The 20,065-nt window shown below is 40.4% G+C and overlaps 2 protein-coding genes across 7 annotated transcripts in view; one reads left to right on the forward strand and one right to left on the reverse strand.

The window, feature by feature from the left end:
- The window catches only part of LOC124258391 (yes-associated protein homolog 1-like), a 44,873-nt gene that overhangs the window by 20,664 nt on the left and 4,144 nt on the right, over positions 1–20,065 (reverse strand). The window contains exons 1-3 of one of the 2 annotated variants that reach the window (XM_046692491.1): positions 10,224–10,325; positions 6,522–6,603; positions 3,679–3,801 (exon numbers count right to left, since the gene is read on the reverse strand). In XM_046692491.1, coding sequence (XP_046548447.1) covers positions 3,679–3,801; positions 6,522–6,603; positions 10,224–10,294 — 276 coding nt within the window. In that variant the 5' untranslated portion in view covers positions 10,295–10,325. Of the gene's footprint in view, positions 1–3,678; positions 3,802–6,521; positions 6,604–10,223; positions 10,326–20,065 lie in introns of those variants that run through there. The other variant, XM_046692490.1, reaches the window with a different exon arrangement.
- LOC124258382 overlaps positions 16,262–20,065 on the forward strand; it is a 37,205-nt gene continuing 33,401 nt past the window's right edge. For all 5 annotated transcript variants that reach the window (XR_006893582.1, XR_006893581.1, XR_006893584.1 and 2 more), the window contains exon 1: positions 16,262–16,420. The gene's annotated coding sequence lies outside the window, so the exon portion shown is untranslated. The remainder of the gene's footprint in view (positions 16,421–20,065) is intronic.

Raw genomic sequence — 20,065 nt, forward strand, 5'->3', positions numbered from 1 at the left:
TTACCAAACATAGTGACAACTGGGTTTTACCAAACATAGTGACAACTGGGTTTACCAAACATAGTGACAACTGGGTTTTACCAAACATAGTGACAACTGGGTTTTACCAAACATAGTGACAATTGGGTTTTACCAAACATAGTGACAACTGGGTTTTACCAAACATAGTGACGATTGGGTTTTACCAAACATAGTGATGATTGGGTTTTACCAAAAAGTGACAATTGGTTTTACCAAACATAGTGACAATTGGGTTTTACCAAACATAGTGACGATTGGGTTCTACCAAACATAGTGATGGCTGGGTTCTACCAAACATAGTGATGACTGGGTTTTACCAAACGTAGTGACAGATTGGTTTTACCAAACATAGTGACGACTGGGTTTTACCAAACGTAGTGGCGATTGGGTTCTACCAAACATAGTGACGATTGGGTTCTACCAAACATAGTGACTGCTGGGTTTTACCAAACATAGTGACGACTGGGTTCTATCAAACGTAGTGACAACTGGGTTTTACTAAACATAGTGGACGGCTGGGTTTTACCAAACATAGTGAAGACAGGGTTCTACCAAACATAGTGACAACTGAGTTTTACCAAAGCGTAGTGACAATTGGGGTTCTACCAAACATAGTGACAATTGGGTTTTACCAAACGTAGTGACAACTGAGTTTTACCAAATAGTGACGGCTGGGTTTTACCAAACATAGTGATGACAGGGTTCTACCAAACATAGTGACAACTGAGTTTTACCAAGCGTAGTGACAACTGGGTTTTACCAAACAAGAAAGTAACCTCGTCCAGCATTACATTGTTAGGCATTCCATCTGCAGCCCACCACTGACAACATGGAAGATCCTACAATAAAACTGATCCCTCTCTATTTCCAGATGTAGTAGTGTTATACATGACACATAGTTATGTTACTATATGCCACACTCTTATTGCAAATATTTTAAACAGGCAGTCTGTGACATGCACAAAATATATTTCACTCCATAAAGTAAAAAACTGTATTACTTCTGTCATATGTTGAACCATTGAACACTACTGGACCTGAGTGTATTCTTGAAATAACTGAATGTTGAACCATTGAACACTACTGGACCTGAGTGTATCCTTGAAATAACTGAATGTTGAACCATTGAACACTACTGGACCTGAGTGTATTCTTGAAATAACTGAATGTTGAACCATTGAACACTACTGGACCTGAGTGTATCCTTGAAATAACTGAATGTTGAACCATTGAACACTACTGGACCTGAGTGTATCCTTAAAATAACTGAATGTTGAACCATTGGACTACTGGAGTGTATTCTTTGAAATAACTGAATGTTGAACCATTGAACACTACTGGACCTGAGTGTATTCTTGAAATAACTGAATGTTGAACCATTGAACACTACTGGACCTGAGTGTATCCTTGAAATAACTGAATGTTGAACCATTGAACACTACTGGACCTGAGTGTATTCTTGAAATAACTGAATGTTGAACCATTGAACACTACTGGACCTGAGTGTATCCTTGAAATAACTGAATGTTGAACCATTGAACACTACTGGACCTGAGTGTATTCTTGAAATAACTGAATGTTGAACCATTTAACACTACTGGACCTGAGTGTATTCTTGAAATAACTGAACGTTGAACCATTTAACACTACTGGACCTGAGTGTATTCTTGAAATAACTGAATGTTACAGAAACAGATTATTCTCTTTGACCATCATGTTACTGTAACATTGGTGACGGGATTGATGCAGATAATGGGCACCCAGGGCTTCCAGATGAAAGATTCAAATGAGAGACTGACTGACTGACTGAGTTTCGGTTTTACGCCGCTTTTAGCAACATTCCAGCAACATCACGGCGGGGGACACCAGAAATGGGCTTCACACGTTGTACCCATGTGGGGATTCGAACCCGGGTCCTCAGCGTGACGAGCCAAAGCTTTAACCACTAGGCTACCCCACCGCCTCTCAAACGAGAGAAAACAGTGGAAGAGTATATCACTCAGTACATGTACATCATACAGCACAGAGATACTGCAAATTGGTATGAGGACCAGGAGTAACCACGGCTACATTATCCATCACCAAGTACTGCCAAACATTATCCCTGCTAACAAATGAGTTCTGTCCTACAACAAACCGTGCACCAACATCTTAAGCAACAGGCACAACATAACATGGTCTCCAGTTAGCTGAAGAAGAACAGCCAAGCCGATCCAAGTCCCTTCTTCCCACTGATGGCCGCTTCAACACTCATGGCCTTCAGGCAACCATCACCAAGTCAATCCACAAGCATAAACTTCTAATTATTCTGGACATTGTTTTAATTCTAACATGTTCAGGCTTTTAGCAATGTTTAATAAGTGTTTAAGGAATCAATAACAAAAAAAGAAACATTAAAATAGTTATTCACACTAATATTTCTAGAAATGTTTACAATGAAGTCAAAAAATTTGTGCATATCTGAAGAAAAGTGAGGTTAAAGAGGGCAATATGTTAATAAAAGGTTGTGAAAGTTGTTGATAAAGTGAAACATTTCCCGGTAACAACATCTTAAACTTTAATATCAATGTTTCACCTTAATATCAATGTTTGAAACATTTTCCTGTAACAACATCTTAAACTTTAATATCAACATTTCACTTTAATATCAACGTTTCACCTTAATATCAACGTTTCACTTTAATATCATCGTTTCACTTTAATATCAACGTTTCACTTTAATATCAACGTTTCACCTTAATATCAACGTTTCACCTTAATATCAACGTTTCGCTTTAACGCTTCACTTTAATATCAGCGTTTCACCTTAATATCAGCGTTTCACCTTAATATCAGCGTTTCACCTTAATATCAGCGTTTACCTTAATATCAACGTTTCACTTTAATATCAACGTTTCACCTTAATATCAACGTTTCACCTTAATATCAACGTTTCACCTTAATATCAACGTTTCACTTTAATATCAACGTTTCACCTTAATATCAACGTTTCACCTTAATATCAACGTTTCACCTTTAATATCAACGTTTCACTTTAATATCAACGTTTCACCTTAATATCAACGTTTCACTTTAATATCAACGTTTCACTTTAATATCAATGTTTCACTTTAATATCAACGTTTCACCTTAATATCAACGTTTCACCTTAATATCAACGTTTCACTTTAATATCAACGTTTCACCTTAATATCAACGTTTCACCTTAATATCAACGTTTCACCTTAATATCAACGTTTCACTTTAATATCAACGTTTCACTTTCATATCAATGTTTTGCTTTAATATTGATGTTTATCAATGTTTCACATTTCTATCAATCTTTCACTTTAACAATAACGTCAACATGCCCAGGTTTCTAAAGACTTTTCTTGATTTTTACAAATTCAATATATTTAATGAGACTTTTAAGCGTCCCCTTCCCATATTGGGAATTAGAATACTGACCAGCACCATTGCTCCGTCTCATACAAAACACACATCAAGGCATCAACACACCAAACAAGCAAGCTTTACATTTCTCCATAGCTACACAATTTTAAACAAATTTAAACGAAAATCTAAAAGAATATTTTATTCAGTGTAAAACCACTGTGTCCAAAGTGAGGCCACAGCTTGGACATTTACAAACACAAGCAGTGCCTGCTTCTTACGGACCTGTGACTGCGTGGCATGCCCCTGTCTTTGCATATCTCGCATAGGGATGCTCTCCCCTCGCTGACCTTGACCCCTGTGCTGTGCATGATGGGAGCGGGAAGCTCCACCAGAGTGGCTGAGTGCCTGGGTAGGACACAATATGGGTTACCATGGATACCACACCACATAAGCCTGCGATGTACACTGATGGTATTCCGTGAAATCATCTTAAATCTTTATTGACATTGTTGTAAGTAAATAGAATGTAGCTAATAATGCTTCGAGTTCCACTTATACCACAGATGATGCCAGATAGAAGATTACAGACATTGACCAATTTACTGAAGCTGACACTCAGGGCAAATCTCTACTGACCTACAGTAACTCCATATTGATGTAGGAAAACAAAATGATTAATCAGTTCAATGTCCCTTACATTAACTTTACTTTTAATTGATAGAGACTGAAATGACAATCTATTGTCTGTTTCACGGAAGAAGCCATCATGCGTACATCTTTAACACACAAAGCACATGAAAAAGCTGTTGCGGACAGAGGACAACACAGATACATACACTATGATACAGCTCATCTCAATCTATACACAGTTAATCATGCTGATAGATGGAACTGCTACAACTGACTAGCATTTTCATGATCAGTGATGCAAACTTGCACCTCATGCCCCAGACATTGTGAGAGTAGCTAAACCAGATCCAGGTAGACTTGGTCTGCAGCAACCCACACTTGCCATAAGAGGCGATTAACGAGATCGGTTGGTCAGATTTGCTAACTTAGTTGATGCATATCTTTATATCCTGATTGTGTACAAAAATGTTCATGACGTCAATCACTGGATTTTACTGACTGAAGCCACGTATCCAGGGGTTCAAAAATCCCATCGCCCGACGCCCGGGACAAGTCAGTTTTCATTTCAGGCAATCAATTAATGGTATCTTACTTGTCCGTGGGCCACTAGATCTCTGCTTACGGTTTCAAACTGCAAATAAACTTCGATTTCATTTCATATCTGCTCAAAATGTAGCTATTAAATATTGCAATGATAATAAAGTAGAGTTATCTTTCTTTGCTATTTATCCCTTCTCAATAAATAGTCCAGTGAACATTAACATCAAATACCATGTTGATTTATTCTTTCATAATTACATCATCATGATTATGTCATAAAAATCAGGGCAAGTGCAAAATTAGCCAGGACAAGTTAGTTTCTAAAAGTCATGAGCACCTGTTTGAAAGTAAGTATATGTTGTTTCACAATCACACTCAGTGGTCAAATTAAACACAAGCCCGTAGGCCAACAGCTTTGTTCTCCGTCTGATAGTCCTCCTTCAGAGTATTCTGCATGTTACTCAGTACTCTGTTCGTTCATCAGTACTCCACTCGTCTAGGGGATAGGTACCCTGCTCATTAATCAACATCTGTTATATTTGGGATTACACTTTCACACTCTAGTACTTTTAAGTTAAATGGGTTAAGTCGAATCCGGGATTTGAACCCACACCGTCAGGCACCTAATGGCCAGCACACAAAGTCAGCCGCCTAACCCGCTCAGCCACCGCAGCCTCAACCAAAATGGAAGTCGGTCAACTGGTAGTCTAGACTGCGGACTTTGTGTACCCCTCTGATAAGTATCAATTGGCACGGCTCCCACGGCCGAAAGCTATGAATACACAATGCCATTTAGAAAATGGTCATGTCTCTAAGTCTTGCCTGCTCGTCCCCTGACGCTGACTGAGTTTACTCCGCTGAGTTTCAGAAACTGTTTCCAACAGATAGCAGAGTGTAAACACTAAATTTGTACCAACACAAACATAATCCACCTGTCTCCATCAGGCTACAATGACAGCAAGTCAACCAAGTCAACATGTCTGAACACACGATCTATGTAGTTACTACACATGACAAGTATGGGTTGTTGGCAATGACCTGGCATCCCAGTTTCTACACACCAAAACAATACTTATGACGTGCTGCTTAAACTGTCCACAGATATTAAATTAATATACACATTAATTGATCATATTAGCAAAGGTATTTGTCATGTTCACAGAAAAAATTTCATCGACCGTCATTATCTATAGTTATGTATGTTTTCATTACTTGAAATATCTTCATTATCATGCAAATGTATGCTGATATGGCACTCAAAACAATTCATCACGATCTAAACTAGTGGTGGTCCGATTAATTGAAATAATCGAAGATTGGTCGCAGTGACTAAACGACCAAGCAATCGATCATGTTTTCTCATAATCGAATACAAACAATTCTGGAACACTTGTTGGCTTTCACACGGTTGGTTTTGTCTGTTACATTTCATGAGCACTACAAGCTCGTCCAAGTCATGATTGAATTTATCTTAAAGACCCCGAAGAAATTTATGTTCCTAACATACTAGTCATCTTTTAAATTTGAGCAATTTGCAAAAGAAAAAAAACAACCCAAAGAACTACATGTTTTTTCTTTATGTTTTTGTGCAAACAAACATAACCAGGAAATTCTGATAAATGACGCTAACCAATTATTTCGGTCGTAATGAACCAATCATCAATTATGAGATATTAACCAATTCCCAACACTACACTGCAGTAACTGATGCCAATGGAGGCCTTACGAAGAACTGACTTTGATGCCATCTTGTGGACTCAAGTAAACAGAAACTTGGAATAATGATACCACTGTCCATATTGTACGAACTATTCCCCTGGGTGCAGCAGAAAACAGCCTCTTGTCGTGTTCATCAAATGGGGAGAGTGGGAAACAGCTCTGTTTCAAATAAAGGTGAAGAAAGAGGAACATACCTTGAGTAACCATGGTAAAGTGAGGAGTGAATTAAGTCCTACCTGAGCAGCTTGTGGCTGGGTTGGTTTCTTGAAGCGAGGGTCCTCCCACGATGTCCCTTTGTTCACATGGTCTATGAAGAAGCTGGAAGAACAAGACCACGTATACATGGGCTTATCTACACCATGTTACAGGCCAACAGTCTGCCACGCATACATGGGCTAATCTACACCGTCTTCCAGACCCAACAGCAGTGTTCACGAATAGCGTCTGACCCTCTGACAAATCCGTCAGATTCGCCACAGGTCTGATCATGCTGATAGAAGTCTACAACCCACCGGCCCCAGTGTCCGACTGTATATTTCACAATGACTTCGACTGAAGTTGTTATATGTGACATGTGTCACTTGTTTGCTGTTTATAAATCTTATGTTTGTTAATAATTTCAATGCCAATTATAAGAAATGTAAAATCTGAAATGTGTGTTTGACTTTATTCTATGGGTCCTGTGAATTTTCAATGGGTCAGACAGACATCTGAAACTTACATGACCCAATGTCCTGTTACTTTGAAACACCATTCGTGAACACTGCAACAGTCTGCCACATTTACATGGGCCATTACTAGGATTTTACACGACGCATAAATGTGCTTCCAGTATGCACAAATGAAGAGAATGGAGGCAGTGAGGGGCGCACAATATTATTCATTGTACCCACAACAAATCTATGACTTTGCTAAGTTTTGTGTTGTTTCTTTCAGAGCAGTTATGTGCATGCCATCATTTCATCCAGTTCATTTCATTTCAATGATGTATTCCAGGCTCTGAAGAAATTATGAAAACATACAGTTCTCTACACCATTAATTCACTGGACCCCCAATATTGCCTGCAGTTACCCCTAAAGCTAATAACGGGGGTTTCCTGGGACCCATGTTTGTGAGTCGAGGTAAAACCCTGCAATACTCTGCCAGATGCCAGAAGTCTCCAGTAAATGTCAGAAAGAATTGTGGAGTTAAACATTTCACAATTCAGGCTCTGGTAGATAATTACCTAATGTAAAATCTTTGTAAAAGTCACTTGTATTGATAACAGGAGCAATGAAGACCAGTTATGTTTCATAACATTGAGCATAATGCACAATCAGTCAATGTATTATCTTGATTATTGGCTGACCCTTTGAACAAAGTACACAGTTTGTACACGCACTGCATGATCAGATATGGGTGTATTCCATCTGCTTTAGCAAACCTACATATACCAGGGGTGGAAATAACCCATTGCCCCATGCCCGAGTCCAGTGTTTTTTTTCTGTCGGGCAAGCAAATTTGTATATCACACTGTACTGGTGTCCAGTTGATATTCCAATGTTAATTATGTTGTTTATTTAAAAAATCAACAAGAAAACGGTCGGTATAGTGGAAAAATGATCAGGGCAAGTGATTTTACATGTGCCACTGTACCGGAGTACCCTAGCAATTTTAAAGTTATTTCCACCCCTGTAATATACAAATGTTTTATATTTCACAAATGACAAAATAACAGTGATTAATCAGGTAACATGTTGATACTGTTATTAGTTAATCCTTTGATCTATGTGCCCTGCAACTCAACTGAACATTCCTCTCTGGCTGTACATATTCTAACTATCAATTATCTCATCATCATCTTATTCAGAAACACAAACAAACTTTCAGTGAGAGATACATGCTTTTATCAAACTGTAACCATCAGGAATATTTAGAAATAATACCACCCTACAACGTTCGAGGACATCGTTTTTATCTGTTTAGATTGCAGAAATTAATGACTTCTTAGAGTGGCATTTTAGAAATTGGGAAGTAATATAGACAAACTTTATGTAATACAACTTCTATATTTCGTGAGTTCGACGTTTCGATACAGATTCTTGTATCGTTGAGAAGCAGGAATGTTACATGACAATGGAGGCAAGGTATACATATAGGTTTCTGCATCATGGCAGATCTTGTTTTCTTTGTTACACTTAGTATATATATACTAAGTGTAACAAAGAAAACAAAACATATACTAAGTGTAACAAAGAAAACAAGATCTGCCATGATGCAGAAAACCTGCTAATATTTGACTCCCAAAAACATGTCCATGACTCCCTCTCATGACACCAGGGTGTCATGATGACTCCTGGATTCTATGCCTAGGGCAAACACTGTGGCAGTAAGCTGATAAAGCCAGTGAATTGACAGAGAGTAAGGCACAGAATCCTTAACTAATCAATATATGTCCTTTGTAATATCAAAATATTCACAGATCACTGGTAAAACATTCTCTGCTCAGATATGTGTATAGGTGAGTGAGTGAGTGAGTGAGTTTTGGTTTTACGCCGCTTTTAGCAATATTGCAGCATCATCACAGCGGGGGACACCAGAAATGGGCTACACACACTGTACCCATGTGGGGAATCGAACCCGAGTCTTCAGCGTGACGAGCAAACGCTTTAACCACTAGGCTACCCCACCACCCCTGTATAGGTATTGCCTCAAAGATTATTTCTGCTGTCCTTAAAGAGTCACACAGTTTCTTGCCACTCTGAGATGTGTTAGCCAGCAAATCAGCTCTCAGCATCTCAGAAGCCTTAGCAGACAACAACTCAAACCTGGAGTGCTATTTACATTGAATGGGGTCGTTGTTGTAACCATGGTAACAGGTACGACAGAAATGTACCCTTGGATGACTCCATTCAGCACCGTTTTCTTGATCTGGATTGTCATTCTGTTGTTTGAGATGCATTTGATTTTGTTACAATAAGAAATGGGCATATGCAGTAATGAATATTTTGTGATGCACAGTGTCCCTCATAATCAGACGGAAAGGAACCATAACAAGAACTGCTTTCAGTTTTGGGTTGAGAAAGATGGCCTTATCTGCCATTTACATGATTTAGGTATGTTGGTGCCTTCATCATGTTCATACTTTGTTTGGGGTACATTTCAGTGTACAGAAACATACCTATATATCTGTAGTACCTGTGCCAACAACGATCCCTTCACCGTTATTTACCTTTAACATATGAATTAATTGGAAGAGTTCCTTCCGTTCCGCCAACCCTAAACCTAACTCTAACCCTAACTTAAATTTTGGACTTTTAGTCATTTTGTGAGTTCTCTAGTAATTGTTGTGTTAAGTTTTGTTAATAATTTTAGTATATTTATAAATATTATTTGGGATGGGGGAACGGGAGGAACTCTTACCGAATTAATATTCATAATAGCAGAGTTGACATGACAATATACTTGATATGCGATACAAAAGGACCTGTCAACTCTCACTATAGGCTAATGGTTGAAGAACGACATTTCGCTACAAGCCGAACTTTAAGGAATATATGTCAAATTAGATCTGTAAAATCTTCAGGCCTAATCCTGGATTTCGATTAGGCGCTATGTTCGTATGTCACCATGATCTCATGATCATGGTCACAACGGAACTTACATCATAATTTCATGAATTTAGTGTTGTCGTGTTAAAGACAATAGTCGTTTATCATTTACCACATGTGGAAACCCTATTGCGGCAACCACACTGGGCCAACATGACACACACATCGTTAATAGCAAGCGGAATTTCGCAATCAACAAACATTTCAAAATTATCTGAGCAATTTTCGGTAATTTATCTGCATAAATTTGTTGCAGACCACAAAACCTGACGTGCAAACAGAATGTTGCAATATATATAAATATAAACATTGTTATCTAGTAAGTAATTCAGCGTAAGTAAACGTACTATGCCTTCTGGTTTGGATCCCAGCGAGCTTCCCATCCGTGTGGTAGAGGAGGATACCAAGACGTCGCCATTTTGGGTGTTTATGCGTCTGACCCCATCTGATTAGAGTGACCTCCCTTGGAAACGGTTCACGAAGAAGAAGCGTCAATAAAATGTCCGTATTTTTCAGTTTATGCGGCGATGTATCGTTTGTTCCTTTTCTACGATGCATCACAGATTGCTGAGGTGAACACAAAGTCAAATTTAGGGACCACAGACATGAGAGATGGAATAACATCGTTCTGTGACAACCTCGAGGCTTATAAACCAGCGAAGCATTCAGACCAGCATGTTGTGGTAAAATGTGGTATTTAGCGATTCTGAACAGAGACCACATAATAAATATAATAAATATTAGAATTATGATATGGTCTCTGCTCTGAAGGTAACTCCATTGTTTCGCGGGATATGTATTCCATCTGTCGAGATAACAGGGAGCGGCGGGAACTCTGGGCACCAGAGCCAGGAATATGCATTCTAAGATGCCTAGCGGTTAGAACAATCGAAAAAAAAACCCATTATCAGACAATAAAGGTATACATAGAGATTTTTTTTCTGGGTTACATCTTCTTTTTATTCTGGTATACATTTATACATTTTGTACTCGAGAATAAAAAGAAAATGTAACCCAGAGAATAAAAAGAAGATGTAACCCAGAAAAAATCTCTATGTTAATCAAATATCATCTTCTAAAATGCCAATCAAGCATCAAATAAAGGTATAGTTTTTTTGATGACGTAACAATTGAATGACGTTATCCCGTCACTGCGCCATTCTAGTGTGCCCCCTCGTAATCGAACCATTTCACATTACGTCACAATGTAAGCGACGTCACGATGCATGTCAGTTGTCATCGCCTCGTACGGCCTCCTACAGTAAACTACTTCGTTGCATCCCGTTTCTGGGTTTGCAGTTGCTTCACGCAGCTAACATCACTGGTGGAAACATTACGTTTATGTTTTACGACGGTTAAAATGTGTCAATTCGAATCACAAGTTTTCAGCGACACGGTAACGTTCGCAATGTTTACATTCCCACAATGCAATCGTGGAATGTCGCTTGACAACTCAGCTTCATCTGGATGTACTGATCTAAACTTACGTTGGTAGTAGAAATGCGACGTTCATATTGCCCCATATGGTTTACGTTAATCACAGATGTAATTAAAATAATTCAGAGAAGATATTTAATCCGAACGTAAACCGTAATCAAACTGTTATCATTTCTTTTTTTCTGGTAACGTTCGTCTTAACGTAGGGGGCAGACACATCAATAGAACAGCGCGCAAGTTAGCCCTGTGCGAGGATTCTTAATTTAGGTCACCGACACCGTCGTTTGTTTTCTGCCTTAAATTAATAGTAATTATCCTTAGAAAGTATAAAATTTAGCATCTTAGAAAAGACGTGAAGTTCCCTCTATCCCAATGTGTTTTGTAATAAAGTATAGTTTAGCCCTGAACTAATATAACATCAAAGCACTCGGACTACCGTCCTCGTGCTTTAATTATAATAGTTCAGGGCAAAACTATACTTTATTACAAAACATTGGGGTAGAGCAACTTTATTTCCTAAATTTATCATCCAAAACTGTGTTCTACAGGGATATTGCTTGTGTGACATTTTGAGATGTCATTTTGACAGTAGATTTTGTACAATGCCCTGACAATGATATGACGTCATGAACTTGATGACGTCACAATGCTATGACATCGCTGCACTGCAAGTCTAATTGTAGTACAGTTTTCAGGGATGTACATTTTTCATTGAAAACTAATGAAGAATGATTTTTTATGATAAATAGAATCTCACCCTCGTGTCTACTGATATCAATTATATCAACACTCGTTGATAAAGGTAAAAATATCCTCGGCAAGCCAGGAGTGGTGATAACTTTGATATCAGAGGGACTCGGGTGTGATTCTCTATATCCCAAAGAACTGGAATAAATTTCCCAAGTTACGGAAACTTTGAAAACGTTTTACGAAACTTACGATAATTAGTAAATTTCTGTCAATGTTCTTTCTTTTCACGAAAATAGAACATCTGTGACTCAATCATACCCTCCTTATAAATAAATATGAATTTATTTGTTTGATTGGCATTTTAGAAGATGCTATTTGATAAACATAAAAAATTCTGTTCATATGAATTTATTGTTTACTTTGAACGTGTTTCTTTAATGTCTTGGTACACGAAACCCCATATCGGCATTCGAGGGGATTCCCCTGGTTGTCAAAGAGGTCTTCCCCAGCTAATCCGAAAGCCAGTTCGTTGACCCATGACGCCGAGAGATGATTAAAATGGCGCCTGCGAGAGACCGAGACTTGGAGTTTTGTTTCCCTACAAATTCACGGTACATGAACTCCGATTGTGATCACGAGTGTTTGATAATCGTGTTCGTTGATTTACCAGATCTGAAGACATTTACATATATGGAACTTACCCCCGACAATAAGTTGACACGCACAGTCCCACGTGAGTATTGTTCAACAAGCTTTGTCGGGGTCGGGAATTCCCCTGAAAACCCGATCACAGCTGCCAGGTCAAGCGTGACACGGTAATTAAGACGTATTAGAGTATGTTCTATTTTGGGATTACGCTTTACGTACCGATTCTAGTTATTCGTTAATAAAAATGCATGGGATATTGGTAGTTTCCGTGGATATCGGCGGATAGGTCCTTGGAAAAGGTTACTGCCTGATAAAATACAGAGTGTGGGTTCGAATCCCAGATGGGACTCAATACTCTAAACAGTACTAGACTGTGTACTTCACTGAGAAAGATTCATTCTAAATATTTGACATATTTGACAGGTGTCACCTCCATTAGTCATACGTCCCATTAGTCAGACCTCTTAGATAAACACGTGTCATGGAAAACAGCAACCTCAAACATAGGTTGGATATCTAAAGATTATATTTTATATACTACTGATATATAGTTTGTTGTTTGATATATAGCATATATTTATATGTTATAACCGTCTTGCCAAACAATTATGAAGGGAAACATCAGTTGTAGATGTAAGTCTATGTTAACTTAACTTACACCATGGATGTAATCATAAAACCTTTATACTGTTTTACGCAATATACTAGCTATCTGAAACATATTGCAGTACGCATCGTTTGAGAAACGTATTGCGGGATACCGGTAATAGCGTGCAGTCCGCGCTACGTTTGAGAAGCGTATTGCGGTATACCGATAATAGCGTGCAGTCCGTGCTACGTTTGAGAAGCGTATTGCGGTATACCGATAATTGCGTGCAGTCCGTGCTACGTTTGAGAAGCGTATTGCGGTATACCGATAATAGCGTGCAGTCCGTGCTACGTTTGAGAAGCGTATTGCGGTATACCGATAATAGCGTGCAGTCCGTGCATCGTTTGAGAAGCGTATTGTATTTGTATTTATATTTGTTTTCGCACGATCCTCTGAAGTGAGTGAGTGAGTGAGATTAGGTTTACGCCCGCTTTTAGCAATATTCCAGCAATATCACGACGGGGGACACCAGAAATGGGCTTCACACATTGTACCAATGTGAGGAATCGAACCCGGGTCTTCGGCGTGACGGGCGAACGCTTTAACCACTAGGCTACCCCACCGCCCCAGTGGAACGAAGAGAACTGTCTCGATTGTGAGTTAATCAAACCCTCTTTTGTACCTGTTGTGGAAGATATTATAAGTTGTATGCTTCTCTCGCCTACCGGCTCGGGTGACACTGCTACAGAGAGGCGTACACCAGACCGTATTACCCTCGAGAGAAGCATACAACTTATAATATCTTCCACAACAGGTACAAAACTCTCCTGGGAAGGTGACACGGAAACTTGTTACTTGTCATTGACCAATGAAATTTAAGTATTTTACATGAAGGTAAGATAATGTTTGTGTACCTCTGGAAGAGATCGTTCTATATATAATGTTTGGATTGGTCAATCTGGTTGATGGCCTCTTTGAACTGTATTCCACTTATATCACGTGCCAGCAGGCGAATTCTAAGAGATGAAAGACTCATTAAGCATACTTGTGTCAGTATCTCTGTCCCAGACCGCCAAGTGATCCTTATGCCTTAGTACTTGTGTGTTGTGCAAAGTTTGGATGCCTGCTTGTAAAGTCCGGCCTACTTCTCAAAACCTTATCTTATTCAACACATTCGTCAGTGACTATATCCTGACCTATTACTGTGTTGTCCTAAAATCATCGAAAATAATTGGTTAGCGTCATTTATCAGATTTTCCTGGTTATGTTTGTTTGCACAAAAACATGATCGATTGCTTGGTCGTTTAGTCACTGCGACCAATCTTCGAATATTTCAATTAATCGGACCACCACTACTGCAGTTCAGTTCGGCACAGACTGGATATGTCGACGAAGTCGCTCTTGCGGAATGCTTCCCCACCCTTCCTGCAATGCGATGGCCAGTTGTGGAAGTGTCTGAGGCGTGTTTTGACGTTGACGTACACGTCGATAGAGTTCAACCTATAGGTGTTCTATCAGGTTTAGATCTGGTGATCAGGAAGGCCATGGCAAGACACTGATGTTAGAATTGGCAAGGTAGCGGACCGTGACGTGTGCTGCATGTGATTTAGCATTGTCATGCTGGAACAACTCCCTCTGTCGGTGCATAATCGGAAGCATGTGACGTTCAAGGACTTTGTTGATGTTTCGATTTGTTGTCAAATTTCCCCGAACCACTACTAAATCTGGCTATCACACCCCACACCATGACGCTGTCTTCACCGAATCCGTCGTCCTGTCGCATGCAGTTATGGGCAAAACGTTCATTTCTCTGACGGTAAACACGTTGTCTTCCATCTCGCCGGTGAAGAAGAAATGGTGATTCATCACTGAATCAGACTCGCATCCAGTTTCTAAGGTTCCAGCTCCGGACTCGACGATACCATCGCAAGCGATCGCGCCGATGGAAGTCTCCAAACAGGGGCGACAGCTGGCCTTGTACAGTCTCCACGGCTGTGGCAAGACGATGACGCAAGTGAGCAACCCGGATGTAGCGGTCCTGAGCGTGGGTGGTAACTCTTGGACGGCCGCTTCTCGGGCGATCTTGGGCGGAATTGGTTGGCAAGAAATAGTCCAAGAGGCGAGATATGGTGCGCCGATGAACGTTGAAATGTCGGGCAACTGCGACTCCCCATGCAGCTTCAAGGCGGCCCACTGCGATGTTTCGATTGGCGGCACTCAGTCTTGGCATAATGATTTCCTCTTTTCAAGGAAAAAAAGAATAACAAAATAAAACTCAACGCTTGCTTTTTTACAGTGATCGCTATATGCATTTTGCTTTGCATGTTTTTCTGGTGACCTTTGGCGAATACTATTGCTTCAAACGCTTCTAAAACAAGGGGAAAATTGCAGCGTTTTGGCGCTGAAACTGTTATCATTCACACAAAGACGATGTTTTGGAAAGAAATAGTGTATTTGTATTGTTTTTACAGCAGCTACACGAGTCCAATATTCTCAAAATCACCTATGCGTTTCTTTCATTTTTTTAAAGAGTGTATCAAATACACTACAAAAAACATTTCCTTAATCTTAAGAAACCTCTAGTTGTAGAAGTGTCTATTGTACGATTCTGACTTGTTGTAGTTAAGTGTTTGTGAATTACTAAGAAATAGTCCTGAGACATGAGGTCCGTAAGTGTACTCTGCCTAAACTGTGAACTTAACAAACGCCTGTGTAATGTATATATAATCAATAAAAAATCACGTTTAAACAAACACAAAGACGTTCATACTGCCGGGTTCGGTTTTCCTCTGTATACCATGTGACAATGTGTCCCCGGCAGACCGTGCACAATGCTGCATTAAACAAACAGTCAATAATTGTAAATCTGACAGTTTGCCTCATGCACAAACCTCACAATGAAGGAAGGAGATATACGACTTTATAACGCTGTCGCCAAAGCACTAAAGAAATGTTCTCGATGTACACTTGAGGTGTCACAAAAGGTTGTTTGGAGACTTGTATAAAGCCCTTCGAACCAGGAAGTAAAGTCCCCAGTCACAAGACCGCGGTGTACAGTGGTAAACGAAACCCTATTCAACGGACCTGTGCTCAGTGACCCGATTCACTGCACCCCTGACGACACACAATCAGCTCCGTCACCGTCACAGCAGTCAACTGAAGTCCACACTGACTGTCGAGGTGAGTTCAACCCCATTAGCTATACCACTGTCTGACTTGCAGTAGATGTTGTCATTGATGTTTCCGGCGGTATATTCAACGTTTTCCGCGATTTGTTTAGATTATACAGTGAGTATTTTAGCAAAACTCTGTATGACCTAACTGCCGATATAAATATACAGGTGACAGGAATGTAGGAGAAATATCGCCAACAAGAAGATGATCCGTGTCCATTGTACGGAGTGTTCATGGACTGACTGTATCCATTCCTGTAGGCGACGAAGGTCGCCGTGACATACAGCTGGGGATATACTGTGTAGGTCTGTATGTTATGTACACAGTGGCTAGTGGACTGGGGGACGCTCAATGAGTTGGGACAAGGGGCGTGTGTTTGTTTGTCTCAGTTAAAGTATATATTACAGCGGAATATAGTGGGAACCTGTAACAGTGACTGTCCAATGTTACCCCGTGATATAGTTACCGGTCTCTACACTGGCACTGGTGCTGCCACTGCTTCGTTTAACAAGTCACTACAGTGTCATTGCCTGGTTTATCGAGTCACTACACTGGCACTGGTGCTGTCACTGCCTGGTTTATCAAGTCACTACACTGGCACTGGTGCTGCCACTGTCTGGTTTATCGAGTCACTACACTGGCACTGCCTGGTTTATCGAGTCACTACACTGGCACTGGTGCTGTCACTGCCTGGTTTATCAAGTCACTACACTGGCACTGGTGCTGTCACTGCCTGGTTTATCGAGTCACTACACTGGCACTGGTGCTGTCAGTACTACACTGGCACGTCACCTGGTTTATCGAGTCACTGGTTTATCGAGTCACTACACACTGGCACTGGTGCTGTCACTGTCTGGTTTATCGAGTCACTACACTGGCACTGGTGCTGTCACTGCCTGGTTTATCGAGTCACTACACTGGCACTGCCTGGTTTATCGAGTCACTACACTGGCACTGGTGCTGTCATTGCCTGGTTTATCGAGTCACTACACTGGTGCTGTCACTGTCTGGTTTATCGAGTCACTACACTGGCACTGGTGCTGTCACTGTCTGGTTTATCGAGTCACTACACTGACACTGGTGCTGTCACTGTCTGGTTTATCGAGTCACTACACTGGCACTGGTGCTGCCACTGTCTGGTTTATCGAGTCACTACACTGGCACTGGTGCTGTCACTGTCTGGTTTATCGAGTCACTACACTGGCATCGAGTGGTGCTGGTTTATGTCACTACACTGGCACTGTGCACTGCTGTCACTGCCTGGTTTATCGAGTCACTACACTGGCACTGGTGCTGTCACTGTCTGGTTTATCGAGTCACTACACTGGCACTGGTGCTGTCACTACACGCCTGGTTTATCGAGTCACTACACTCGAGTCACTACACTGGCACTGGTGCTGCCACTGTCTGGTTTATCGAGTCACTACACTGGCACTGGTGCTGTCACTGTCTGGTTTATCGAGTCACTACACTGGCACTGGTGCTGTCACTGTCTGGTTTATCGAGTCACTACACTGGCACTGGTGCTGTCACTGTCTGGTTTATCGAGTCACTACACTGGCACTGGTGCTGTCACTGCCTGGTTTATCGAGTCACTACACTGGCACTGGTGCTGTTATTGCCTGGTTTATCGAGTCACTACACTGACACTGGTGCTGTCACTGTCTGGTTTATCGAGTCACTACACTGGCACTGGTGCTGTCACTGTCTGGTTTATCGAGTCACTACACTGGCACTGGTGCTGTCACTGCCTGGTTTATCGAGTCACTACACTGGCACTGCCTGGTTTATCGAGTCACTACACTGGCACTGGTGCTGTCACTGTCTGGTTTATCGAGTCACTACACTGGCACTGGTGCCGCCATTGCCTGGTTTATCGAGTCTGTTATATGGACTCATCCAATCCAGCAGAGAGGCCGATGTTCAGTTCCAAGTCTGTCAAATGTCAGATTATATTGCCAGATTATAAGTTTCCCATTTTCATCTTATATACTCTTAACAATATATACGACCGTGGCTGTTGAGGTGACTTATAATTCACCGATAGGATGATAAATACAAATTTAATGGCTATTTTTACATTATTGGAGTGAATGTAATTTTCTATGTTTGAATAATAAGAAGTTAAGAAATTTTAAACGAACTATCAATTGTAGATACATCCCAGTGAGTGCTGTGTCTAGGCACTTGAACAGTAGGCCCATAGAACATCTGGAAAATGAAGTCAGATACCCAGAGTTTAGTGAAGCGATTTGGAAATATATTTTTGGCTCTAACTACTCCGTTATTCCTGGGTAAAACTGTATATAATCCAGGTTGCAAAAGAGATTTAATATCAAAATAATGAAGTAAACCCGTAGAAGACACCAAACTTTGTTGTCAATTTGGAAATAAACCATGTCTCAGATATCTTGGTACCAGTCCTATTACAAAAGATTTGTCTCGCATATATATGAAGTCCAAATGACCTTTGTCGAACCGATTCCTAGGTATTAATTCGAAGCTGCATGAATTTGAGAGTAGAAAAATGATAATAGATAACATCGTCTTTATTCTACTGTTATAGGGCTTTTTAGCCATGGATCCTAACACGGTTGTCAAGTCAGTAATTACTGAACAGAGTATAGACACACATGGGTCAATGATTACAGTTGCATCAGTTTTCACAAATGAGACGATTATCGGGAACAGGTTATCTGAGCCAGTCTACACACCTCGTTGTCTAAACGCATGGTGCAGTATTTGAGAAGGAAACGAATTATTATTTACAGGAACTTAGAACGTTGCAGATGAAAACCTAACCTCAGCAAGTACACGTACGCTACATAAACGTAGTTTTGACTCAGTTTGAACTGAGGTCACATCGTATCCTCCGGCTCGTGTTTGGGGTTATATATGGTAATACTTGGTGCATTAATTCATTGACTAGCACGGAAACACCAGCCAACAAGCTTGTCCCACTGTTAATATCCCATCTCAAACCAGTGACGGAAATGGTGTCAGTTTGAAACGGCTCGGTTGATTATTTCCTTGTGGAAACAATTGAGCAACGCATCTCGATCAAATCCACCACAGCAGTCACATGTCACATAAACATGCTTATACTACAGTTGACATTGGTCTCTGGTTATACTACAGTTGACAGTGGTCTCTAGTTATACTACAGCTGACAGTGGTCTCTAGTTATACTACAGCTGACAGTGGTCTCTAGTTATACTACAGCTGACAGTGGTCTCTAGTTATACTACAATTGACAGTGGTCTCTAGTTATACTACAATTGACAGTGGTCTATGGTTATACTACAGCTGACAGTGGTCTCTGGTTATACTACAACTGACAGTGGTCTCTAGTTATACTACAACTGACAGTGGTCTCTAGTTATACTATAGCTGACAGTTGTCTATGGTTATACTACAACTGACAGTGGTCTCTAGTTATACTACAGCTGACAGTGGTCTCTAGTTATACTACAGCTGACAGTGGTCTATGGTTATACTACAGCTGACAGTGGTCTGTGGTTATACTACAACTGACAGTGGTCTCTAGGTATACTACAACTGACAGTGGTCTCTACAGCTGACAGGTTATATACTACAACTGACAGTGGTCTCTCTGGTGGTATAGTTATACTCACAACTGACAGTGGTCTC

This window comes from Haliotis rubra, unplaced genomic scaffold (assembly GCF_003918875.1).
Source record: "Haliotis rubra isolate DU_JTF1 unplaced genomic scaffold, ASM391887v1 Scf690, whole genome shotgun sequence".
Lineage (NCBI taxonomy): Eukaryota > Metazoa > Mollusca > Gastropoda > Lepetellida > Haliotidae > Haliotis > Haliotis rubra.